Genomic DNA, 27,241 nt, shown 5'->3' on the forward strand with positions numbered 1-27,241 from the left:
AAGAATAATTTTCTTACCTATTTTGGTTGCACTGTAAATATTTTCAATAGGAAAAGCTCCTCCTAAGCTGTATAGCAGAACTTTTGCAAGCGCTGGGATAAGCTGGGTTGTTGTTACCAACACGTTTACACAGTTACTCCTAAAATGAAAGAAATAGTTTAAGCTTAAATAGTTTAAAACTGTTACCCAAATGCTGATGAGATGAACCAGCTGTGAAGAGCACACTCAGGATTCCTCAGCATTTACCTTTACTCACACAGTAGTGCTACTCAGCACCATCACTTCCAGAAAAATGTACGTAAAAATTCTGGCAAAATCCTTTAAAAAATATGCAGACTTGTTTGTAGGAAATATTCCTCACTGGTTTATAAAAAACAGGTCCTTGAAGATGGGTCCACTAAAATCCAGACACTTAAGATCACCTACTATGTCTGAAAATAGGCATTTGAATACTTTGAAAGTATTGTTTTCATGCTGAGAACCAATTGGCAGTAGCTGCCAGCAAAATCAAAGTGTTAGGAAAAAGTGAAAACATAATTTGTTACTCCTGTCTTGAGGGGAAATAAACAACCAGTGCACATTTTTGTACAATGACATCACTTTTTTCATGCTTCAAGAGTAAGAATATTTCTGACAAGAGGAAAAGATAAGAATAATCATGTTAATAAGCTAGCATCAAATGGTGAGGATTAGAACTTGAATGGAGAAGCTGTGCTAGCAGTGACGCAACAAGAAAACTCAGAATCAGGCTACTTGAGGTTGGAACACTTGCGCGACCATGTGAACATGGATCCGAGAGCAAATAATTGTGATTTTTTTCTCCTAGCTCTTCCACAAACTTCAAGCAAGAGCGTAGGCTACTACTTCTGCCTTAATGTATCTCAGTTTCCTGTCAGTAACATACAGGTAATGTTTAGCTGCCTCACTGGGTAGCTTGTGAAGATTTATAGCTGTACAGTTCTTTGAAGACAAGAAAAAAGATTGTTATTTAACAGTCCTGAGTAACTGCCAACAGTTTTCCAGACTCATCCACCAATGCTCAACTGGCCTTCATTACCAAATGTCTTTTTGATGACCAGCAATTGGGAAAGAAATGCAGAGCTAAACACAATGGCTTACATAAATTTTTAACTTTTTTTCTCTTGAGGTGCTTCAGACACTGTTAAATAAACAGCAGTTGAGATAAACATATTGCAAAAGTTGTTACAACTAAGTAAGCTTTTCACATCTTTCCAAGTTTGTTCTTTCTACTTGACACTCAGTTTTTTCCAATACAAGTTCAGAAGGCAAGATGGCTTAATGTTGCTCACTTTTATGATTTAAAACCAGAACTTTTTGAGGATTTCTGATGAGATACATATTGCACGGCTGACTAAGCAGCAGCAACGTTCGCAGTTTCAGTATTTCAAAGGAACAATACATTTCATTTTTTATTACTGGGAGCCCAGACTTTTAACGCAGTTAAAATAGATTTTTGCTCTTCTGAAAACTTAGATATATGCTTAAGCATAATGATTTGCCTGGAAGAAAAGAAGAAAATGTTTTTGTGTTCTGAGATTCATACATTGAACTGTCTTTAGTAAATGCTGGAATCACTGAAAATGAAATAATTTTCCATGGAATTTTTCCTATGTCCTATTCAAAAGTCCTATTAGACCTGTTCTGTTCTTTAAAGGCACTAATTTCTTAAAATGTCAAAAACCAGCCATTACAAGTTCAAAACTAGAAACTTTTTTTTTTACAGTTGACTCAAATACATACCTTGTGCTGATAATTGATAATGATTTAAGTGCATTTGTTAGCCAGGAGTCTGTCAGAGCTTCAATCTCTGCTCTTAATTGCAACCACGCATCTCTTTTAGTGGGACCTAGGAGGCCTTTTATGTAAAAAAAAAGCAAGAAAAGAAAAAAAGAAACGAAACAAATTAAATTCTGTATTAGCTACAATGTATAGATTTAATGGTCATTGTTTCTATTTCAAATTCCACTGGAGCTTGAAAAAAACATCAAAGAGAAAATCTACTGTCTTCAAGGCTCAGTAAATTGCTCTCTTTATTTGCACTCCACTATATCAAGCGATGTCAGCAAGTATTGTAGATGCTAATAATTAGCCATAAGATTTTTTTCATCTATTCAGCCTACTTTACTACAATTCAAGTATGCATTTCAGAAATACACATTTTTTAAACCAACTTCTCACATACATCATACTCTTTAATCATCAGAGGCAGTGAAAAGGAGATTCATGCCACTGGTGTCACAGGCAGAGACACTCACTAAAGAAGAGACTTTAGAATAAACTTGCCTTTGCAGTACTTGCATATGTTTAAAACTGTCTGCTTATGAGTTTGTATATAGGTGAACCTCAGATTACACATAGGGAAATACATTTGTTTGCTGATGGCTTGCGTTTCATGTCCTGTTGTAGTTTGTAATGACAGCTTCTTTTATAGCATTTACAGCCCTGAAATGGCTGTACATCTTATGTTCTCATTTCTCAGTTAGGCCTTAAAAGCATTTTAAAATCTCCTTTTGGGTAGGAATGGTCTGATTTCAAAAATACCCAGCCTGTTGAATGTTGAGACAGGAGTTCTTTGGAACAACACTATTTTAAATTTAGATTTGGTCCTGGAAGAGCAGGGAAGCAGACTTCATGACTTTCAGTGTCTCACTTCTCTTTCACACTCTGTGTTCCCAAGAAGTGGTTATGACTGTCTTCAAAAATCTGAAATGAAGCAGCCTAAAAATACCTAGATTGATCTAGCCTTCTGTTGCCTTCTAACAGCTATTTTGAAATAAAGAGATACACAGGTGATAAAGAAGATTATTAAAAAAGCTAGGAAGTAGAGGACAAATGAAGGAATTTGTCCACTAAGGATGGAATATATTTCAGAAGCAGAACTTGTGGGAGAGAATAAAAACCTTAATGCAATGCAGCACAGATCTACACTCTGCCTTTGCAATGATCATTCCTCTTTGTGTGTTTCCCTATGGTGTGCTCTTAAGCTCTTACTAATGTTAATGGTTTTATGAAATGTAACAGCTTTAGAATCTTACATGTATTATGAGATATAAGAAAACCCATGAAGCTTTTGGATAATACCATTTCAAGTATTATTAATGTATGAGAACTCCATTCATTACAACAACGAAGTGGAAGGCAGAGCAAGTGAAAGTCAACCATCTACTATCATCCTTTGGTCCTATTGCTTTTTCCTGCAGCAACTAAACGCTCTTAACTACTAAGAGTGAAAATATATATTCCAGTTATACATAATTTAGAAAATTATTAAGGTGATGACTAATTCACTGTCCATATTATTTGTACTGTTTCCCCTTTCTGAGAGACTGCAGGAAGTACGAGAAGAACACCAAACTGTCTAGTTTTGCTGAAGATGAGCTTTACTTTGATTGAGTTTCAGGTTCCTTTGAAATCAGTTTCATATTAATTTAAAAAGTCCATGCTATAGAACAGGAATGTTCACTTGGACACCTTCCTGGTTGGGTCAGCCTCATTATCAACCATGGCTTCAAGCAATGCCTGAAGACTTGTAAGTATTCCCTGTTCTCGCAGTCTCTGCTTAAGGGAGCTAGTTGACATATCCCCCTCCTCAGATGAGGGCTGTCTGCCCCTGCAAGTCACGCAGGACTCCCAGAACAGATCCTTTCAGTTCTGCTGCTTGATTTCCTACAAGCCCGTTGGTACGGACATGAGTGAGTCCATAAATGAAAACAGTAACAGGAAAGCTCTCAGCCCAAATGAGATTTAGATTTCTTGCTAACACAGCTCACTGTGTAAGCTATGGAGTCAACAAAAGGGGCTGGTCGTATGGCAGTGCTGGAGTTTTATTGCATCCACTGGTGCAGATACCCAGCAGAGAGTTTAGCAGACAGTGTGCTGTTACCAACCAGATCACAAAAATATAGGATGGAAAAGGCCAGACATAACTAATTTGTGCTGTGGAAACCATATAACCTCTTTGCTAGAATAACAGCATGTTTGAGGTAGAATCAGTGGCTGAATCAATCAGTAAGACAGGTATAGCTGAGATGGGTCTCCAAGGAGAAAAATGGCTCTGTAGAAGCTAAAAGGAAGCCTGCTTTGTTTTCCCATCTCTGGTCCTCCTGCACAATGGCACAACATTGGCTCTGCCATTATAGTCAGTAGTTTCCAATAGCCCAAGGTCAAGTCACGTCACTTTCCATTCACTTTGCAGTTTCCAAGGCACATGCCCTAGGCGGGAGTTCATCACCATGCAGATTAACTTGATCAGCATTCTGTATTGGTTTTGACAATTAAACTCACCTCCTATGTTGTTCTTGTAAGTATTATACAACTCTTTTACTCTTCTGTAACGGAAAGCCAGCTTCCTCATCCAGTCAACCCCTCCTCTTACACCTGTTGGCAGACAAAGGTTTGCACTACTTGCAGCTGCATGGAAGCCATCAGTTGCAAAACTGTAGGTACTGCAAACACCCAAAATACAGTAAAAATAAATATAATGTATTCCTGTAAATGTTCAATTTATTTAATCTTTAAAGAAAAAAAAAAAAAAGGAAAAATGCTGTATCTTACCTTAGGTCTTGTCCATTATCATCAGAAGAAACATCATCTATATGAACTTGATCACATTCCTGTCGAAAAAGTCAAACTATAAATTATCTTATAGGGGAGGATACTCACTACATTCTTAGTTCAGATGCTGATGAAATGATTGGTGCAGGTCACTAACTGCACCAGAAGATGGCAGCATATGTACGCATACAGCTTCATATCACTATCAAGTTCTCTAAAATACAACAACCTGCAACTCCTTCTAGACCGTATAAATTTTTAATTAAAATAGGCCTTTAGAAAAGAGATCTATAATTTCAGTGTGATTTACAATTAAAATTATTTTAACTGAAAAACTGCAACAACTATAAGTATCTCTAGTATACCAATATTCCAAGATCACCTAATCATTATTTCCCCACTTCCTAAAAGCTAGTGAGGATGAAGCTCAACAGGTATGTAACTTCAGTTAAGTCTCTAGCAGTTTGGACGCTTATCAGATGATTTTCTTTATCTACCCAAATGCCTTCAACTGGAAAATAACAGATAATCAAGCAGTCCAGGAGAACTGAATTATTTCCTGGTTTTGGAAGGGATGGAAGTAACTGCAGGGAACTGAGGTATACTGGAAAACTGAACTCCTCTTCAAGCTGGTTTTATAGTTGGATAAGTTCTTCACAGCGGTTACAGCACAAAGATAGGAAAATGCAGGGGAAGAACAAACAATAAACCATAATGCCATAGTAAAGATGAACAGGTACTATGTTACTGTTTTCTGCAGTTGCGAGACTTAAAGTCTTAACCCAAAAACACACCTGAAATTCAGTGTCCAGAGATTTTACTTTTCTATTTTAAGGAAATGCTGTAAGTAATTTTTTAAAATTTAAAACAGCTGTTTTTAGCATAATCCTAATATAAGTCACAAAAAGGTTCAAGGACATATTTTAAAATGACTTCCCAATTGATGTTTTCAGATAATTTAATCTCATCACTGTGACAAAATGAGGCTGAGCTTTTGAAACACATAGTTCTGTGCTTCAAATAAAGAGTTGTCTGAGTCATCTACTTTAAATAAAGTTGCTGACAAGGAGCACTTAATTCAGATTCTGTCTGACACGGAGAAGTATGCAGTTCTAAGTTTCCAATCACAGTTTCATACCAGTGCTAAGTTGTCCAGATAAAGGATGAATCTGAGCAGGGGAGTGATTTCCCAATGTGTATGCTACAAGTTCCTAGAGTGTGAATTTGGGGAATTACCATTTTTTCTTTCTGTTTTGTTTGCTTTGCACTGCATGAAATCTTAATAGACTTTTACCCACATGAAGTTGTTAAAAAATAAACTAGCCATTTTTGTATAAAATAAATATGTGTCTTTTTATTTTCAGATACATCATTTCATTGCATCATACCAGCAATCATAATTTGAAATTTTGTGTCAAGAGTAAAATAATGAGTAGCCAAACTCTGCTCATCTGGCTTAATCCATTAAGACAGTCATGAAAAAGCTGCATTTAAGGAATAGAAATGAAGCATTCTTCTCCCCACTGGAACAATACTTTTTTTTTTTGTTCTGTCTGAGGAGACTATCTAGAGCTGTAGAATATTTTAAAGAAGCTGCTTTTGGATGAAAAGAGAAAGAAAAGAGGAAGTAGAAGCTGAAATAAAGGATTAATTTATTTATCCTTATTTATTATTTATACTCCAGGAAAAAAAAAAAAAAAGAAACTATACTCCACCCAGCATTGTACAGGAACTCAAAAATCAGACAAAAAGCTCCACTGGGACAAATTCTAACTCTACATTTTGCAATATCTGAGCAATATCTGGCTTCCTAATCACCTTCACAGATTTCCCTGGAACTGGTCAAAGTGCAAAAGTTTAAAAATCAGTCCTGTGGTGTAGTAATTAAATGGAGGGCACACAGAAGCCCTGATGGAAAAGGAGTGACCGCTGCTGGTTGGGTTTTAAGCCTTTCATTGTTACATTGTTACAGCCTTGAAAATGCCAGATAAGGGTACTGCTGACAATTTCCATTACTAATTTAAATACCAGTGGGTGGCAAAGGCTCAGCTGTTTAGTTCTATTTTTTTTTAATCTCACAGTTTGTTCATTGACTCCAAAAAAAAGGAGATGAGGGCAACATGCAGTTTTCTGATTACTTGCCCCTTGTCCCTGCAAGAAGGTTGTTATGCTTCCAGCAAGAGGATCAAACCAAACAGAATCTCCTGCTTCCATCTATTCCCCCTTCGTCTTCTCCTCGTGGATCTATGGCTCACTTCATCACCATACTGGGAATACACATTTGCTGATCAAAACCAAACTCCTGTGCGCACCACTCCCTGCATTATTTTACTTTGTTTTCTTGTTTACTTATCTATGTTGACTAAAATGTTTACATTTTATGAATTCACTCATATGGTGTAAAAAAGCTGCCTGGAAAAAAAAAAAAAAAAAAAAGAAAAAGCAGACGGTTTGAGCAGATTTGAGATAGTTTTCTACTTCTCCCAAAAGAGGCAGGAAACTGGTGGCAGAACACTAGATCTGAATTTGCTTGTAAAAGAGACCAAACAGTTGCAGGGATGAAGGAAAGCAAGCAAGCTGTCACTTAAAATGTTAAGATAAAATGCTTCTCACATCAGCTACAGTAATAGCTATACTCAAGTCACAGTGTCGCACTGTCAGTGCAAGGTCAAAACTAAGAAAGATAATATATATTTCCTATTACTAGAGAGTAACAGAAAGGAATCTAGGTACAATAACTTCCATCTAGTATTGCTTGAAGCAATACTAATTTAGATTATATCTGAGTGCGCTCAATTCTTTGCAGCAATTTTCAGAGCCTGAAAATTTGAGAGTACAGAATCAACAAATCATGCATAAAAATTATCCTCCTGGAATGGCCAGTAATTTCATTATACAGTAAAAACACTGACTCACCACACTGAACACAAAAATGTTATTACTGAGGGGATATTCAGCACTATGTTTTCTCAGGCTACATAGAACACCCTTTTTTATGTATATGCTTCAGTCTCTGTTACAACTAGTTTGACCTGCCTCCAACATTGTGCAACTTACCTAAATCCTATTTTTTATTTCTCATTTCCATTTCTAATGAGAAAACGAAATGACAAAATCTTATTTAAAATATGATAGGATTATAATAAAAATGGTAATGTAACTCAGTTTGTTTGAAAAAAATACTCTTTTTTCTTCACCATCCTGAGAGCGGAGGGTGATAATGGAGTTGAAAGATTCATATCCAAATTTCTGCTTGCAATTTGTAGAAAGTGTGGGAGTTTCTTTACGTGCATAGAGTACCCTATCAACATTTCTAAAAACTGTCTTAAAATTAGTACTGAGATAGGGAGAAAAACTTAATTTTATTCCTTACCTGGCTGAGAATAAAATGCATTAGTCTGGATATCATTACAGAACTGAGTCCCATCTCTGAGCATTGTTCAGGCACATGAACTTTCTAGAGCACCAGACTCCTATTTTCATGGCAAAACACCAACTGCCCTCCCAAGTGATACTCCTCAAGCTAACTAAAATTTATACACTGAGAATGAAATAGCTGGAGAACAGCCTAGCCTGGAATAAAAGTGCAGCTTGGCTGATTAGAACATAGGTTACTGGGTCAGCAGGGAATGTCTCAGCAGATCGGAATTTCTGCATCAGCAGTCATTGTAGTGAGACAGATTTGCATAAAGGAAGGAAAACTATTTTTGTATGTGATAACGTTCAATAACTTCATTATTATTACTACACCCTGGTGTGCAGCATTTGCAACCAAGAAAGACAGGGAAAAAAGAGAGCTTAGAGGATATAGTGACTGGAGATAGGTTCATTAGGACATTACAGTTGTCATGTCTGGAGCCACAAGGTTTATTGTGGGATGTAAATGAAAGCAAGACAGAAAGTATGGGACCTGACTGGCTCAGCATTAAAAAAATGAGATCATGGAAGGATAAGTAATCTGTCTAGTGAATAAAGGCCTATCTCACTTCCCCCAGTAGGAACTAAAGGTCTTGTGTCTTGATGGCCATGACTACCAGCAGCTCAGCACTCTCCTCCCCTCTCCTGGGGGAGGAAGAAGAGAGGAAGACAGAAGAATAGAAATGGAAAGAGGGTGAGAGATAAGAGAGAGATCCCAAGTCAGAATTGGGGAATTTTCAGAATTCATTACATAGTCATCATGCAGAATATTCGGTAATAGCCATCTGATTTGCAAATATATTTAAACAGATTTATTCATCTGCATATTAAAGGATGCCTCTATGTACTTCGGCACTGGATGCCATGCAATTATATCTTACTTGCTAACAAGACAGAAAATTGTTGGTCTTCTTGCATCTGCCAGAATGTGTGCATAGACCTCATTTCTGAACAAGAAGTTTGGAATTTCGGTAATCTTGTAAGAGAGTTGGTTTTCAAACAAACATTAATTCTGGGCTAGGAAATACTTAACTGAGTATAGAAATTAATTTTAATCAAATCAAATTGATTATGTGATTCTCCAAGAGAGTTCCCAAGTAGTATTTCTTGATTTATCTAAAACTGAAAACTGTCTGGATACTGTTCAAGCTCTGAAATGAGCTGGAGCATGAATTTTTGGACAGGATATTAAAATTACCCTATGAAGAATACTCAAAATGTGATGATCTACCCACAATAGCTGAACCTGAGATCTGCAAAGAAAACAAATAATTAGAGAAGGGCACAAAGCTTCAATGATCATAAGAAAGAGTAAAGAGGTATGGAAAGAGGGCAAAGCTCCATTTTGCTGAACTCTTCCACTTGAACTCAGCACAAGACTGAAGAACCCTGGCCATATGCTACCAAAATGGCTTAAAGTTCATTGGATGCCACATGAAAACTGAACACACAGAGGCAAAGGCCTGCTAAAAAGAAATTTAAGCAATGCTTTGAAAAATTGATTTGGTATCTATCGCCAGTATGGGCCACCAGAAGGAAAATATTCACTGACCGAACTTGCATTGTCAAGTGATGACTCACTAGAACTGCAATAAAACACCGACCGGTGAAGGCTTGTCCAGGGTTTTATTTTCTTATGTTTTTGCTGCTGGAAGGAGGAAGTGCAACCCGGGTACTGGGTGAAGTAGATCTCAATTTCTTGACTTAAAGAGAACTAAGGATAAATGAAACAAGTAACTGCAGCCTGGTATCTTCTGCATTTTTTACTGCCTACAGTCAATGCAGGAACAAAAGAAGTGCACATTAGAAAAATCAAAATCCCAATGGATGGAAAAATCTCACTTATCCTCATTTTTTGTGTTCACTCACAAGAGACCTTCCTCTGGCATTTTCAACAAAACCTCAAAGTCTTCCAACTGCCATTAGTGGCAAAGTGTCTGTCCACAGAGGGAACTCTGGGATCTGCTTTGAGTAAGAAAACAACTGATGTAGATAAGTGGAAGGTCTGAAAAGCCCATAGTTTAATTTGAGAACGGTTTTTCACTCCCTGTCTCTCGACACACATGGTTATAAGACTGTCACTTTCCATGCCAACAGATCTGGACTCCAAGAGTGAAACAAAAAGTCTGTGAAGGCCAGCTGATGAGCCTGCTTCCCAGACCACCATCCCTGGGGCAATTGTCCATCTCTGTGTTTCTGATAGGTGAGTGGTCCAGAGCTGTAGTTCCCTAGAAAGAGGTCTCTCCCTTTTCTGACCATATGCCAAATTGCATACCCTGGGTACATGATGACAAAACATGTGGTCACCTGGTTACCTTGGGAAGAGATATCACTGATCAGTACATCTACCATAGTCCCAGCCCGCTGATGCTGCGGTCTTCAAGGTAAATGAAGACTATTCTATCATCTTGGAGCAAGAAAGAGAAGAGAATGTGAAGAGAAGAGAATGTGAAGAGAAGAACACAATCTCTTGTGGTCAGATGATGGCACCCACTGAAAGCGAATGCAGAGAACTCCAAGAGAAAGAATGGAAGGCACATATGTCCCCCTCCTGGAAATGACTGCAGACAGCTCTAAATCCACAGAAACTGAAAAGATGGCCATAGGACAAAGAAAGGAGAGGGTAGTTTGCAGATTCTCCCTCTCATCCAGTTTCATGGAAGGACTCTGCTGCCATGGGAAGTCACTGCCACCTGGCTAACCTCTCTCTAAACAGACTATAACAAACCCAAAGTCTAGATAGGCAGAAAACGTCACACACAACAAACACTAATGCACACCAAACCCACTATATTAAAAACCCAGGCGTAACAGGCTTTATGTTCCTCTGAGTCTTACCTCTAAATCATTAAAAAATAAATGTGTGTCAGCAAGATTAAAAATCATTTCTTCCATTCGCAGTCCAAGGGTCACTGCCATTGGTGGATCCTTAAAAAACAAAAAGCAAAGTTAGCTACTTAAATAACTTTATGCTATATCAGAATTACTTTAAAAGCTGCTGTATACAAAGTGTTTTGAAAAATTAGTATGGCAATAAATTTCTCTAAAATTCTTTCAGTATTAAGCTATTTTAATATAATTCTACAAGGACAGACTGCTGAATCTGAGAATATTTGGGGAGTTGAGGATGTTGAAACACCACATTTTTTGAAAGTCAAGGCATTTGTAGCCTGGCTAAGCTGAGAGAGGAAAACCTAGTGGTCATATGTAAACCTGTGTAAAGAAGGCTGCAAACAGGGAAGGAACTTCCCATGAAAGATGTATGTAAGAAGCCCAGTATTTATTATTATAAGAATACACTAATTTTTTCATCCCTGAGCCTTTTATAAAAATGTGTAATTATCTTGCCTGTGAACTTGTGAGCAGAAAAAGCTGACTCATGGAGCAGTAACGAATGTTTCTGAGTCAGAAGCAGAGGTAGGAACTAAGTTACGTAATGTGACACCCAGTCCAATGCACAATCCTTCTGATCTCCTGGCTTTTCTTCCCAATTTTTGGGCACACAGAAGTCCTCACCAAGGCCCTGCTAAACTGGGATAGGAAGGGTAGTCACCTATACTAAACGATCACTTCAGAAGCAGTTATCCTACAGTGATAAGAAGGTGTGATTTAAGAGGCCTTCTCAATTTCTAGTGATTTTGATTTATAAAAATACAAAACATAGTCTGAACCTATGCCCACTTCCCCAAAGTGAGTTTCACTTTGGAGAAATTATCACTGCCTTGCCTATCCTTAGGCCTGTATCAGTTTTCTTCCACACCTTCTTCCACTCCAGTATGTATCTTCAAACCCTCTGCTTGGTCCATTTCTGCCTCAAAAGTTACCCTTCCTCCATGCAGGCACTCACTGATGGATTTCCAGGCTCACCTTTATGATTTTATTGCAAGTATTCACTCAACAAACTGCCTGTAAGTGTTCTTGTAAGTGTTCTTTATCGTGCCTAAAATCTATGGCACGATTCCTTAGGTAGTCTACAGGAATGAGAAAGCATATGTACGCTTGGTTCTTTGTTACAGATCATCCCTTCATTTCTGATGAAATACAGGATTCCTATCCCTGGATGGCACTTGTTCAAAATGTTACATTTGTTCGTACGTCAGCTTTCACAGTATCAAATAATTTTACCTCAGCAAGATACCACCAATCTACCAATCAGCAATAACAGTCTGAGAGCATTTAGGATAGTGTAAATGTGAGATAATTAGTTTAACTTTGCTAGGCTTGCTAGAAAATGGGTTGAGCCAATTTGCATTACCTTACATTTATTTTAGAATACAAATTCACACAGACAGTTCCTGATACTTAGCTGACACCTGGTAACTAGTTTAATCATCGTCTTAATCATCCGCCTGAGCTTATGGGTTTCAGTTAACCTTTTTTTTTTATGCTAAAAGTACTGCAATGGACTTTTAAAATAGATGTGATCCTCTTCTCATTGAAATAAGAAAAAATATATATATTTCATCATTTAAACTCTGATTGACACCAGCAAGTTGTCAGAAATCCTTTCTTAAATACCTTGAGATTAAAAGTCTAAAAGTTTACCAGTATCTGGCAACAAAATCACACAAAACCTCAAATGATCATTTGTTAGTATTAGGATCAAAGGCTTCCCAATCAAGATCAGACGTCTGCTACCCCAGGGCTTCACAATGACAGAATAAAAGATGGCTTCTGCCCTCAAACACTTACTAACTAATGGTAAAATCTGAAAACCAGACATATTTTGACCTTTGGTCATGAAAAAGTCAGACTTGAAGGGGAGAACAGTGTACAAGAAATTGTAATGATCCAAAATTAGACCCAATTCTCTGGCAGTAAAAGGAAATTTTTTTACGTTGACCCTTGAACTGGTCTAGTCTACCTTTCAGAATTAAAAACCTAATGCAGTGCTTAGTAACATAACTTCATCTCCTATGTCTAATGCAGTCATGTTCAAAGTCATGTGGCTGAAGGCACAGTAAGTGCAAGGGTCAGTTTTCCAAGGGGATAATTAAGGAACCCACATTAATAGATTTGCAAAAACTCATGCGAAATACTTAAAACACAAATCATCAAAATACTCTGAACTCATGAGATTCCTCATCAAGCCATAATGTTTTTATCAAAATGTCGTCACATATAAAGGTTTCTTTCTCCTTGCTTTTTTTTTTTTCCTGTGCGCAGTAAATTCCTTTTTTTCTTCTTAGATACAATATAATAAAGAGTATTTGCAATATGCTTCTTTACCTCAATCCTATGAACAGTAAGGCATGTGCATAACTTTATGCACAGGTGGTAACTCATTATTATTTATGTGAGTTAAGTTATTCATTGGAGTGCTTCCAAGACTGAAATCTCAGACTTTTGATTCTCAGCCTCTTTTTTCTCCTTCCTGGGTAGAAGCAGACTTAAATGCGGAAATTTGCTATAACATATTCCATTATAATCCAATTTATTTTTACAGAAACTACCAACTATGTATCACAATTTCCTGCCTTGCCTAGCATAGTTGGAAGACATAAATGTGACAAAGCTTTTATGATTTTCTTATTAGTAATATTTTTGTAACCAACTATGCTTGACTTTATTACTGTTAAAATGAGATTTCCTATGTTCCTGTTTTGACAAAGACATGTGTAGATATTGCTAGGTACTAAATGTAAAATAAAATAAAGCAAAGATAATTCATTTTGGCTTAGCATGAAATCAGTCTGGGATCTCCCCATAACAACTTCTGAGTCACTGGAATTGCATTCTCAAGACATGAACAATTCTTCTTTCAGTAAATTGGTTAAAACTTGCACTGCAACTGTTTAACACAAATTAAACATCACGTTTCAGCTCTTGCCATATCAAGTTAATTCCTTCACATACAAAAATAGACAGAGAAAGCAGATTTGTCAGGGTCTTGTGGTTTTATAATGTTTACACAACGTGGAAGAACTTCCCAATCATTGTTTTACTGTCTTTCAACTTGTAGCAGAAGTTGCAGACTGACTCAAGTGGCACAAAGAATGGAGTGTTGAAAAGAAAGCAAGAAACATGTGCAGCTGATACAGATTTGAGCACAGCAAATTGAGAAACTGAATAAAAAGCAGACTGAACTTCTGCCAAAGTGCTATTTTGTGCTACTCTGCACAAGCATACAGAAGAGAGTAAACGATGATGATGATGATGATGATGATAATAATAATAATAATATCTTGACTTTTTTCCCAAATAATTTGCAGAATACAGAAGCACAACTCTTTGGCCCTGAGAACCATGATTTTAGCCAGATATCATTTGTGTGCAAAAGAGTCGAGACCAGCTACAGCACTTCTGTATACCAAAATACAAATGACTTTAGTTACATTAGTATGAAGGCACTAAACTGGAGCCAGACTGTCTGTCTGTGGACTTCTGTACTAGACTGGTCCATTCACTGGAATGCCTCCTGGGAGACTAGGTAAAAATATCCTGGGAGGACCAATATTTAAATGTTTTGATCAAGAGGAAAGTGACTGGAGTAAAGACCCAAAATCTCAGTGTCCATTAGTGGAAGAAAACTATTTAATATTGTCTTGGAAGGTCAGTTTTCAGCACAAGATGTTCAAAATCATTTAATTTAATGGATTTTTTTTTATAGGACCTCAGAAAACAAATAGATAAATAGACTGTCAGGTAGATTCACTGTGACAGTAATTTGTATGCATGAAGACTGAAAAATAAGCAAGAAAACAAGCAAAATACATGAAGGATATTGTAAGAACAGATTTTCAATGACTGGCTCTTCTGAACAGATTTATGACAAAATCTGTCTGGAAAAAGTGGAAATGCTTAAGCTGAGTATCAATATTTTTAGCTTAAAGACACTTCCCTACATTCTGTAGGAATCTCAGATTTAAAGTTCAGCTCTCACTCTCTCATAAGGGACACTTGTTCCCAGGAGATCTTCATGTGGGTGGCAATGGAAGAAGAGAACACATTTCTTCTTAATAACTGTATCTGCTGGCTGATGAAGGAAAACTCACGTACTCCATAGGGAGTGTCTGTTCCATGCTCTCTAAAAGGCAGTAGGAAAATGGACCCAGATGTCTCAGACAACGAGGGAGTGAATCGAGAGGACAACTAGAGGTCATGAGAGATACACTATTAATGCAGGCGGACAAAAGCATATTTATGAGTGAATTTTGGAATGTCATCATGGGTGCTAATGGGGACAAAGTTTCTCTGTTTAATGACTGGACAAGCAGTGAGTGAGTAACAAAAACTTCGGAGCCCTTTCCAGAGAAGTGTATAAGGTTAATGTGGTCTCCTTGACAACTTTTTGTCATTGGCAATGCTGTCAAAAATGTTCAAATGTGATCATCAAGTGTGGATTTGGTTTGGTTTTTGCACTTGGAGATCACATTCTCCCCCTTCTAAGATCACAAGGGACTTTCACTCTTTTTTAACCAGTCTAAGTATTTATCTGGTCATCTTTGCCTTCTGGATAGACCCGAGAGAAATTAATGAAATATAAATGCTCAGAGGTAGACAAAACTTCAGCTTAATCATCCTCAAATCAGCAGGAATAACTGGAATGTAATGGAACAAAGAATACACACTGTGCACAGGGAATAAGAATGTACCTCATAAACTTTAAACAGATGATGACATCTCCTAACATATGTCCTGTCACATCAACAAATCCTCACTTAAGAGCTCAGCATTGTAGAAAACTTTGTCTGCCAACTGGTGCTCAGCTGCAAAAACCATCACCAGCCACACAAGTCACAACAGAACAGCTCAAATGCAAATGTTCATAATTTGCTACTGCAGTAAATAATTAAAAATAGAAATGTGCTAGTTTTATGAAGCACGAAGCAGATGAGCAAATGAGCTAAACAACAAGAGGTACACTTACTGCTGGGAAGCAGCATGGTTTCCCTGAAATCTAACAGAGGTTTAGCATAGTTTTTATTCTCTTTTTAAACTAGCTCTGACCAACTCAACAAAGTAACCACTGCACTGTGAGTGAGACAGAAACACCCATGGTTAGAAAACAGCAAGCCACAAAACATTCCTCTGGGTAAGTTTTATATTTTGAATATCAAACTGATGCATTGACCAACCTCGGGCCAAATCTCTCCCACTTCAGTGGAGTTTACACCTATAATCTACTGGTGCCTATATAAGAAGCAGCAATGTGCCCTGTTTTTCAAATAAGATGCTTACAGATACATCCAATAAGCTAAATATTTCACCTCATCACTAGTTTTGTTTCTAACATATCTATTCTAAAAGCCTTGTATAATTCTTAAATCAAATCAGTATCACACCATGCAAAGTGCTGGACAAGTACATACCAAGAAGAGTGTCCACTCTCAATTCAGAAACTGTCAGGTGTAAGTCAGAAATCTGATGTTCTCTTGACAAATACATGACCTGAAACTTGTCTACTGGATCCAGGCCTTCCCACACAATCTGTCAACGAATGATCCTGTTGCCCAACCCTCCTTAAGGATGTTTGGTTTGCCTTTCTCTTTTCTCTTCTACTTCAGCTGCTTGCTAAACTGTAGAAATCTTTTGGAAGAGAGGCTGTTTGTCTCCTGGTACAACTGCGGCTCTCTAATGCTCCTGCACACATACATTGGCATCTCCACCCAGCCAAAACAGCATGACAGTCACCTCCACACGCTGCACCTCCTCTCACTGCATTCCCTGTGCAGCCTGAACTGCAGTAGAGCAAAGAGATTAAAAGACTCATTTCTGAGTGTTTTGTTTTCACACAGTTACTGCAAAAAATAACGTAAAGAGCTAGTGGAACAGGCAGGTGAAAGTTTACATGTCAAGGAGTAGATGGGAAAGAACTGAAGGTGAATATCCTTGCCTGTCTGCATATTCACACTATCTCACCCCTTGAAAGTACGAAGTCAGCACGTTTGGTATAAGATGCCTTCCCTTAAAGCGATGTTGACATTAAGGACTCACTAAACTCACTTAGAATATTTAAGTGTGGGAGAAGGGAAAAACTCTGCTTTTATTGTGATTATTTTTGTTGTTGTTCTGTTCTATTTGGGGAGCAACCTGATAATGCTACAGAAAATGGGCTCACAAAATACATTTGGAAGAACACAGTATGCACAGCTGAGCATCTGTGTAACATTACATGCCTTTACTTTTTAAAATCAGATAGCAAATCACCATGATTAAATAATTTACTATCACCATTATTTTATACTACCTTGAAATTTTTTTCATTATGAAGTAACAATTTTATACCACCTTTCCAGGATAAACAGCTCTCTCAATTCTTTTGAAAGACCTACATGCTCACAAGACTTCCACTGAGGACCTCACAATTCATGGACCATTTATTCTCAGGGCAACCCAACTCTCCTAACTATCCAGACTTCAGTCTGGATTAAGACCTTGCTTACAAATGGAAATCATATGCAGAAATGATAAAGACCCACATCTGCTAAACAGTTCATGCACCAGAGACTGAGTGAGGTCCGGCTGTGCTACCGTTCCCTTCTCCCATGTCTAACCTCTTAGCCAACGAGGCTCAGACAACATCCCATCTTCAGTCCAATGACATGCAAAAGTTAAAGTCTACTCATGATAAGCTCTCCCTGTAGCCCTCTTCCTACTGCTCTAGCCTCTTTGCAGTCAATAATATATATGAGTTTCGTTGTCAACTACTCATTATCTTCCCGATAAGTGCTCTATAAATAGAGCAAAGGCAGTCACTGCAGAAAGGAAAAAGTCTACTACTTTTATTTCAGTCTCTGGAAAGGAACACATTTCTTTACTTGTATGGATGCCACCTATCAGTACAAAAAAAACCAACCCAAACAACAAGAACAACAACAAACAAACAAAACAAAAACAAAACAAAATCCCCAACAACAAACAAACAAAAAAACCCCAAACAAAACGCCCATGATTTTACTTAAGAATTCCTCTCCTTTTGCTTCATGGTTGTTTATGACATTTGTTTACAGGTGCTTATCTCAGCACTGTAACTACATCAGTTTCACTTGCCCTTGAGATAGCCTTAGTTTATACAAGTTAACTTTATCTGCTGTCAGTACTACTGGCTGTTAATATGCCATTGCTGTTTCTAAGGACTCTCTACGGAGAGTCAATGATAGCAGCAGATGTGCTCTTAAAAAACAGTGGTATGGAGAGTTTTTCAAATATCCCTTCTCATAACAAAGTGAGAAACCAAGAGGAATTACATTTCTGTTGCTGTCTCTAAGACAGTTTTCAAAGTTATTCACAGATATTTCTGAGCTACAAGATGTGCTCTTTCAGAACTGTGTATTAAAGTTGACTTAGACTTTACTCATATATTATCTAAGATGGTACATGAGATGTAAACATCCTAAGAGCGCAATCAAAAAAGGATAAAAGGAATCCAACGTCACTGGGGTAACTCAGCAAGTTCTGTGGCAACCTATGGGCTACAATCAAAAGTGATACAAATGTTCATGTTCAGCTAGGTTTACTCTTATTTTGATAAATGTAAGTCAGAAATGGTTCTGACAGTCATTGTTGTTATAGTGTTTGAAAAACAACAGTAGTTTTTGAGAGTACTGAAATGTGCAGTGATTTGGCACTGTGAAACTGCAAAACAAGTAAGGCTTTTTTTTACACGACATATCTTCGCATTCCAAAAATTCAGATATTTGTCTGGGCCTGTGAGTTTTCCTATTAGCTCTCTCTTTTAATAACCACAAACAGGTGTCTCAAAACACAGATGACTGGCCCATCCGTGATTATAATCCACAAATCCCCACTGGCTGGGGAAGTGGGCATGGAAAGCATCTCTCTGATGTACTGTTATTTGCATCCTTTTCTTGAGCATCTGATTCTGTCTGGAATAAAGAGTTAAGAAATTTGTGCTAAACAAGCCCATTGTCTGGCATAGTATGGACATGGTTATGTTCTGAAAAAGAAACAGCTTCACATTAACTACATTTTAATGGCACAACACCTAGAAAACCTACATCCATATATGTACATATCAACATCATCTGTGTCCATTTTCTTCCCTTCCATACATTTGCCCTATATTTTTTTATAAAGGCCTTTATGTCTACCCATCCAGGCAGTCTGCTCCTGCTGGTATGCACTGGTTTTGCCAGCAGCTCCTTCTCCCCTTGCCTGAGCACCAGTCACTGGGGTCCCACCACCAGCCCCGCAGGACTTGCTGCTGTCTCAGCAGGGGAGCTCCTGCCTCCTCCCTCTGCCTCCCTCACTCTTCCTCTGACTTTCCTGCTTGCTGCTCCATGACCTGAACATCTCTTGGATCTCATCGGAGAGGAGAGGATGAGTACAACTGTCTGCCTGGGAAAGGGATTCACTCCCCAGCATTACTCACCCCAGAGTCAGCCACAGGAATCAAAGATTCCACAAAAAAGCTGCAGAGTCAAAGAATAACATCTGCAGCTGGCGTTGAAGCAGGTATGTCTCTTACTTACTCATTCTGATTCATTGATTTCCCAATAAATTCACCCATTGCTCCAGTTTATTTATTTCTTCCTCTGTGCATCCAAACAGTGAGCTATTTCCATTTGCCCATTCCCTCTATTATCTCCCTGCAATGTCTCTTCCAATGTACCTCAGGAACCTCATCCTTGTTCCTCTAGAAACTTTCTTTATTTGCAGCATCTGCCTCAGCACTGCCTCATACATTGTGCTTATGATCTGTGTCTCATTTCTCTCCTTGACTTCTTTACTTTAACCCTCTGAAAATGTAGCTTACTGTACACTTTCCATCTACCTTTACCGAAGCCATGATGAAAGTGGAAGATGAAAAACACATACATGTGCAGGCCAGAGATCTCTGATACAGTGAATCAACGCAGAATTCATGGCTCACATACCTTGCCATATTTCTGTGCATATGATCCTGTGAGCAGCGAATGAAAAACTATGATTGTTTCATCCAAATCCCAAACAAATACACGCTGGAAAAAAAAAAAAAAAAAGTGGGGACAGTATTAGTGAACAAATAACATCTAAGTCCCATCCCCATCCCACCCAGAGGGGCTAAAAGTCAGTTCAGTCCTAAAGTTTAACTAATTGCTTAATCAAGCAGGTTTTATCAGATAATCAGCAAGAACAGTGTATCATGCATGGTAAAAAGTCAGAAAGTAAGTAACTTTTGAATTCTTCAAGTATTTCTTATTTGTCCCCTAAAAAGCTTTTCAAAAAAGCTGCATAACACAGATTTCAGAAACTTGATGCAGATCAGACATAATTGTTAGGGATAAACAGTACTCTTGGATACTTCTCTGCGAATCTTACTGATTCAAGGTTCTTCTTTATTTCTCCTTCATAGCTAAAACTAAGTCTTGGGTAAAAGTGCTGTATGTCACATACAATGTAATACAGAATTTAAATAATATTGCAGGATAAAATGGATTATTCTAACTCAAAAAAGGAATGAAACTCCTCATATTGATAAGGGGTTCATTTTCACTGGTAAACTATGAAAGAAACAGGGAAACTGAAATGTAAAATGTTAAGAGTCTTTTCACTGGAAAAGTTAAATCCTTTGAAAAGCAGAAAGTCTGTAAGTATCTGCATAAAAGCAACGGCATTTACATTCAGCGCTTAGCACTGCAGCCCACCCTGCCAGCTCAGGAGCAGCTGTGTGTGGTCAGCTGAGTCCCAGCACCAGTCTCCTCTCCTGCTGCACCCGGAGCTGCCCAGCGAAGGCCCAGCAGTGGGACTGGCCAGTGCTGATCTGGTGGCCCGAGGGGACACATTGTACTGGTGGCCAGCACCTTCCCCTGATGCCAGAGTTGGGGTGTTTCACACACGCACTGGCGCTCTGCTTCCCCCTCCTCCTTCTCCTGTCACTCTAAGGCAGCACACTGCTAACACAGGAGTAATATGACTATAATTACTCGGTTGCTAGGAGGTCATCTGTGTTTTAAATCGTCACCCCATATATTAGGAGGATATATTTCTTCACTAAGGCACTGATCTTGCACATACTTAAGTACAGCCATAACTTCACTGATGTAAGCTGCCTCATTGAAATCCCCTGACATTACTTACAAGCACAAGGACAAACCTGCACCTAAGGGTTTGAAAGGCTGTGGCCAGATGACCCTGCACATTTACACTGCATTCATAAATACTTATAATTAAGCTGAGCGATATATTTGAGATTTCCTATTCTGCCTAACTTTGTTGTACAGAACAGTAATGTTTCATTGTACATGTATGTTAAAATTGCAACTTAGGTCTGCTATATTCAGTTAGTAAGACTGAGTCCATGATGTTTTCTAATATGCTACAAGCTATTTCCACAATTACTTTTCATCAGAAGAAACCTCCACATTACCATTCATCAATTACCACAGGCATACCTCCAAGTCACTGTCCGGAGGGGGTGATGGATTATTCTTCCGCCCTCTACCCCGAGACTTTGACCCAGAACTCCTACATGTTCTCTCATCGAGATCTTTGATTGGCGTGGAGGGGCTCTGTACTGTGTCAAACTCCCCTGTAAAGTCAACCATTCATGGCAAAATTAGTGCTGAATTTTTAAATAATAAATGTTATTTTTCTCAAAACTAAACATATCTGTATAGGAACTCAACCACAAGATGCACCTAAAAAATTTGTATACAATGAGTGATAATATTGTTTGTCTTATATAGATGGAATGTGCAGATGCCACATACACATTTATCAAGGAAACATTAGAAAACTTAGCAAAATAAGACAATGATTAAAATGACACATATGCTTGTGCAGGTACATACACGAATACACGAGAACATGCAAAACATTGACAGAACCAAAGAAGATGTATTTTAAAAGTCAAACTAATGACTTCTCAAAACATGAAGAGCCTTTTAGTTAAAGTAGTTCATTTCTCATGTTTGGAGTTCAGCTAGTCTTATTTCCAAGTCCTGTGTTACTTTTACCAGAACACCCTTTGGCACATGTCCACACACCAGCAGAGTCAGTCAGCTTCCTGCTTCATCGCCTCCTCCCATGCCACTTGCTCTTTAGTAAAGTTCACTTTTTTTTTTTTCACCTTAACTCTGCTCATAAACTGGCAGAGGAAATTCATAATATGAAATGCAGTAGTCCAGTTACTACCAGAAAAAGTCATGCTTATATTCTGATCATCTTCCTCTTAGTATCAGCTATTGTTTGCTGTCAGAGAGAAGATGTGCTAGAAAGACCTTTGATCTGGCGTGGCACTGTTTGCTCCTAACACCCAGGCCTATCCCTGACTTACCCATTTAATCTACTTTGCCTCTGCTGGTGATAGAGGGCTTTACAGGTGATTACGAACCAGTAGCTGGATAAGACAGACAGACTGCAGGAAGGATGACATGGAACTTCTCCTTATAAAGTACTGTAATGCTACAGCTCAGTAAATGGAAAATATCTGTTTCTTCATAACACAGTACCTTCAGTGCCTTTTTAAAACTACTAGCAATAAATGCTGTTTGGCTAGGTTCCTGAGTGCTCAATGACATAAAACCTTCTTCATCATTGTTAATATCCCATTAAGGGTTTGATTTTTCTCCATTAAAGAGGGAAAGGATACAGCTTAGATATGACGTCTGCTACATATTTTGATTCAAGGGAGTCCTTGTGCTACATGTAATTGTGCATTTCTAGGCCACTTTGGTAATATTTGTTAAAAGTGCTCATGATGGCGGATCTGCAGAATAAATTAATACTTGGCACAAACAGTTCCTGGGAACCACCTATGATGCATCTGATTTTGAGCTAGAATCTTGAACATTATTCATTTTTACAAAGGAGCATCACTAAGGTCACAAAATTCCACCAGGTGACAGAGAGAGTGGCCGGTAGATCAAGGAAAGTGATTTTTCTGCTCTGTTCTGAACTCGCAAGACCTATGTCTGGAAAAGTGTCGAATTTTGGGTCCCCAAATACAAGAGAGATATTGACAAACTATAGTTGGTCTAGGTGAGGCCCCCAGTTAAGGGGTTGAGCACATAGGAGGAAAGGCTGAGTGACTCTTCACAGAGGTATACAGAGAAAGGACAAGAAGCAACAGACAGAAATCACAGGAAAGGATATTCCTGTTAGATACAAGATAAAAATCCTTCACTGTAAGAGTGGTCAGGCCCTGGGACAGGTGCCCAGAGAGGCTGTGCATTCTCCATCCTTGGAGATACTCAAAGCTCCATTGCCAAAGACCTGAGCAACATGATCTAAGTTGGCTTGTCCATGAAGGGGTTGGACCAAAAGACCTGCAGATGTCCCTTCCAATGTGAATGACCGAATGTTTCTGTGACCTTCCCAAGTGATTCACCTAATTCTCCCTCCACAACAAAGAAGAAAACAATTGTAGTCTAGCAGGCTCTAAGAAGAAAAAACAGACTGCAGTCTCAATTAAGAGACTGTGTGTAATGTAACACAATAGTTAAATTCTTAATCTCTTCCATAATTTATTTATCCTTTACACTGAAGCACATACAGAAGATTATTAAAATAAATAGACTGGGAACATATATTTATATATCTTGACTGGAAAAATACTGTTGTATTTCTTGGAAGAGTAAGATTTAAGCTCATAATGTCACATTCCTGAATGGGAGCTCTAGACATTATGAGGAAAGAATTCAAGATTCAAAGAAAGGGGAGAACAACAAAAAAGTTAGTTCCCAAGCCTATTGGTTAGGACATTTACCTGGAGAAGGATATGTCCAGGTTCCACTGCCTTCTCCAGGGCACAATGGCTTACTTGACTGAATGACTGACATATATGAAGTATTAAAACATAATTTCATGACCACATCCCTGTACCCCCAAGTGGAATGTGATGAATCCTCCATGAAATGGGAGAAAATCAAATCTGTCTCTGTCATTTCTTGGGGAAGTACTGAAATTTTTATGCTATTACCTGGAAGAAGGTACTACTACTTTTTTTTTTCAAACCAGGTGATGACAAGTTCAATGTCAAAAAAACAGTGTGCAGAACTTGTGCTTGTGCAGAGCATAGCCAAACTTTCAGACAGCAGCTAAGAAGACATTTTCAGAACTGCAATTCGAAAATTCCAGAATTCATTCCATATATCATTTCAGGTAGATCTGTCCTAACTTGGATGTATGCATATCATACGCATTGTATAGTATTTTCTCCTTCAGCTAAACCCCTTATTTACCAAGAAATTACAAGAAAATTCAGCAGCAATAATAATATCTAATGAATAATGTTCCCATGCTGTTTTCACTTTGTCCCTAGAGAATGGAGAGAGAGTTCTTGTTGACTAATCATTTCTATTCCCAGCACAGTGTTGATGTCAGTAAGGACATTGTAGGCAGTGGAGCGATCAATAAGGTCACATTATCTTAGTTCTTTCGCCATAAGAAGAACAGCAAAATATACTATTGTTTATGTACAAATGCACAAACAGATGCTTCATAACCAGGATCTTTGTGCAGCAAAAACATACACTGGCTCCAAAAAAAGTTCTAAGTGTGAAAGAGTTTTCTATGAAAATATTATTTCCTAGATTTTTTCTGACACAGTGAAATAAAAAATCCCAGAACAAAACCTCAGGAATAAAAAAGGCAAAAATTAAATAAATGAATATGAATGTCTACATCCTTACCACAAAAGTCTTCACATTTATAACATTTCAACATTTTATAACAAAATCAAGACTAATTTCTACTTTAATGTATTAAAACATCTGTTCTCCATGACTCTGTTTACTCTAAACTACCAAAATTAAAATATATAAAAAGCCCTGTTCTAAATCTTCTCTGAAAGTATCCAACAACTGAAGTAAATAACTTCAATTTTAATTTAGCATTAGCCATTAACATTTGCCCCAGGCTTCTGCTTGGGTCAACGCTGTACATGATTGCATAATTATCCATTAATCAGTACTGTAACTAATCACTGTACCTTGTAAATTCTAGATATTTAAAGCCAACTTTATTTCATTACACTAATCTCTAAATCAGAATGAGCAGCTGTCTCTTACTTGAACGTAAGGTATGCATCTATTTTAGAACTGCAGAAGTCAGTAGTACACGCTTTATTGAACAACTGTAGGCTTAATTGCTTGATTTGTTTTTTACCAACAGCAGGCTAAAGGAGCAACTGCATTTTCTTATCCTCCATTTGCTTTAAAAATGAGGTCAATGCTGATAAAAAGAAAACTTATTAAAAATTCAGCCATGTAATGTAAAAGAATGTGAGAAATGAGTACCGAAAATGTTACCCTTGTGAAGAATTACTACTGCAAGTCATATTAAACAGACATTTTTATGGCAATGTTTGAAATTTTTTAGCTTTTCCAATATTCAGCACATGTCTAATAAATATATTTCATAGCATCCTCCCACTGGAACTATGAACAGCATCAGAGATCCAATAAAGCAAGAGGAAAATGTTAACACCAGAACAAGGAATGATATCTTTATCACAGATGTTTGTACACATACTCATATGCTGGTTCGTGTCCAGCATGAAGCTCCCTATGCCACAGAGACCTTGCAGCAGCTCCAGTTAAGAGGACAGGGAGTTATAGCACCACTGCCACTAATAGAGGTGGTCTTTCATAACAAGGACATTGTTTGCCACCGGTAGTTTGATGTGAACATCCCCTCCTCCCTGCTAAAACACAACTGGGCCACTTTAGGAGAAAAGTGGTGTGGGTACTGTCTGCATATAGACCTAATGTCATCTCCTGGAGAGGGTACAAAGAGTGACTTCACTGTGGGTACCAAATTAAGAGATAGGTCTCTGCTGCACCCTAGTAACTGAATTTGAGCTAATATTCTACCAGTGATTCACCTTGCCCAGCTAAGGACGTAAGAAAGCAAGGTGCTTAAATGTGAAGCCTTTACCCAGGCCTATTTTGTTTGCTACAATTTTATCTGCCCTAGATCAAATGGGCTCATGAACTCATCAAATGTACCCATCTCCTGAGACCTTATCTCAGGATTGATCTGACTTATGCCAATTTGAGATAAAGTGCCCTTACAGATGCTTATTTGTTTCACAGATACTCTGTGGTAATGAGAGCACTTAAAAAATCTTAATGTAGGGCAGGCACAATAAAAACACAGAAGAGTAAATCCATGGGAATGTTAAGAAGCCTTACAGAGATGTGGGACAGACGAACTACTAAGCCTCTTCATACTCTCCTTATGAATTGATTTTTGTTATATATTCTCACCAGAAAGAGCAGTCAGGCTTCAACATTACAAACTCTTTTTTCCTGGCTTGCAATGTGATGTCCCTTGTTTGAGTAGCAGAAAGAGTAAAGTCTATTCCAATTTTCATCTCATTTTCTTTACTTGGTCAATAAATAAAATCATAACTGATATTAACTCTTGAACTTATGGTACTTTACTATGAAAACAAGAAATCCTTTATGTATGGAGAGTACTGGAGGCTTTGACTAGTTATTTGAATCAATAACTACCAGAGGTGGCAGAAGAGTGAAGTGCCTTGCTGTGTTTAAACTTAGGTTTTAGTTGGATTAAGTCTTAAGGGCCGAGCAATAAAGTCCTGTTAGACAGCAAGAGAACATGGCGAGTGCTGGAGCTCTGCAGTGTAATCTACTGTATCTGAAATTATCTCCAAGACACTGTGTCTCACTGATGGGAATTTATTTTTACAGTGACACAGAAGGGCACAGGCATGTAATGTATTCTCAAAGTGGGTGTTGCTCTCTCAGCAGAGGGTCGTATGATCAGTGCAACACTTCACAGCAATAAGGAGCATGTGGGCAGATTCGTAAGTTCAGATGCACAATCTATTTAACAGGAAAGCAAGTTCATATGCTTAAACAATACACACTGTTTCACAGATGTGAAGCCTTTGATATTTTTTCAACCTGGTCAAGCTATGTAAAATTCCTTTTCTCAGTCAATGCTATTCAATACTAAGAGTTTGTAATACATGATAAATTTATACAGCATTTCTAGGAAACACAGACACACAAGGGAGAGATAATAAGAACGTGGAGGAATAACAAAGGAACAAAGAAAAGTACACAGGATATACACAATTATCAAAACCACTTGTGAGTACTCTTCACACTCTTTCAAAAATATTTTACATATGATTTATATCTGTTATGGATGTCTTGCAACTGTTGAAATTTCCCTTGATTTCAAGTTACCTTTTAGCTTTTTCTTTCTAAGTTTGCCTTCTGGTTAAGGCAAATGCTACCAACGCTGCGTGAGTGATGCCAGTGTCCCTGGAAGAGATGGCTCTAACAACGCCGAGCCATCTCCCACAGATGCTACGTACAGCTTTATTAGG

General features: G+C 38.0%; 1 protein-coding gene across 17 annotated transcripts in view; it reads right to left on the reverse strand.

Annotated features, from left to right (window-relative positions):
• EYA4 (EYA transcriptional coactivator and phosphatase 4) overlaps positions 1-27,241 on the reverse strand; it is a 153,781-nt gene that overhangs the window by 4,807 nt on the left and 121,733 nt on the right. For all 17 annotated transcript variants that reach the window (XM_071806539.1, XM_071806536.1, XM_071806532.1 and 14 more), the window contains 7 exons: positions 21,330-21,466; positions 19,833-19,916; positions 10,831-10,920; positions 4,576-4,634; positions 4,306-4,466; positions 1,762-1,876; positions 18-139 (listed from right to left, as the gene is read on the reverse strand). In XM_071806539.1, coding sequence (XP_071662640.1) covers positions 18-139; positions 1,762-1,876; positions 4,306-4,466; positions 4,576-4,634; positions 10,831-10,920; positions 19,833-19,916; positions 21,330-21,466 — 768 coding nt within the window. The remainder of the gene's footprint in view (positions 1-17; positions 140-1,761; positions 1,877-4,305; positions 4,467-4,575; positions 4,635-10,830; positions 10,921-19,832; positions 19,917-21,329; positions 21,467-27,241) is intronic.

The sequence above is a fragment of the Patagioenas fasciata genome, chromosome 3 (genome assembly GCF_037038585.1).
Source record: "Patagioenas fasciata isolate bPatFas1 chromosome 3, bPatFas1.hap1, whole genome shotgun sequence".
Classification (NCBI taxonomy): Eukaryota; Metazoa; Chordata; class Aves; order Columbiformes; family Columbidae; genus Patagioenas; species Patagioenas fasciata.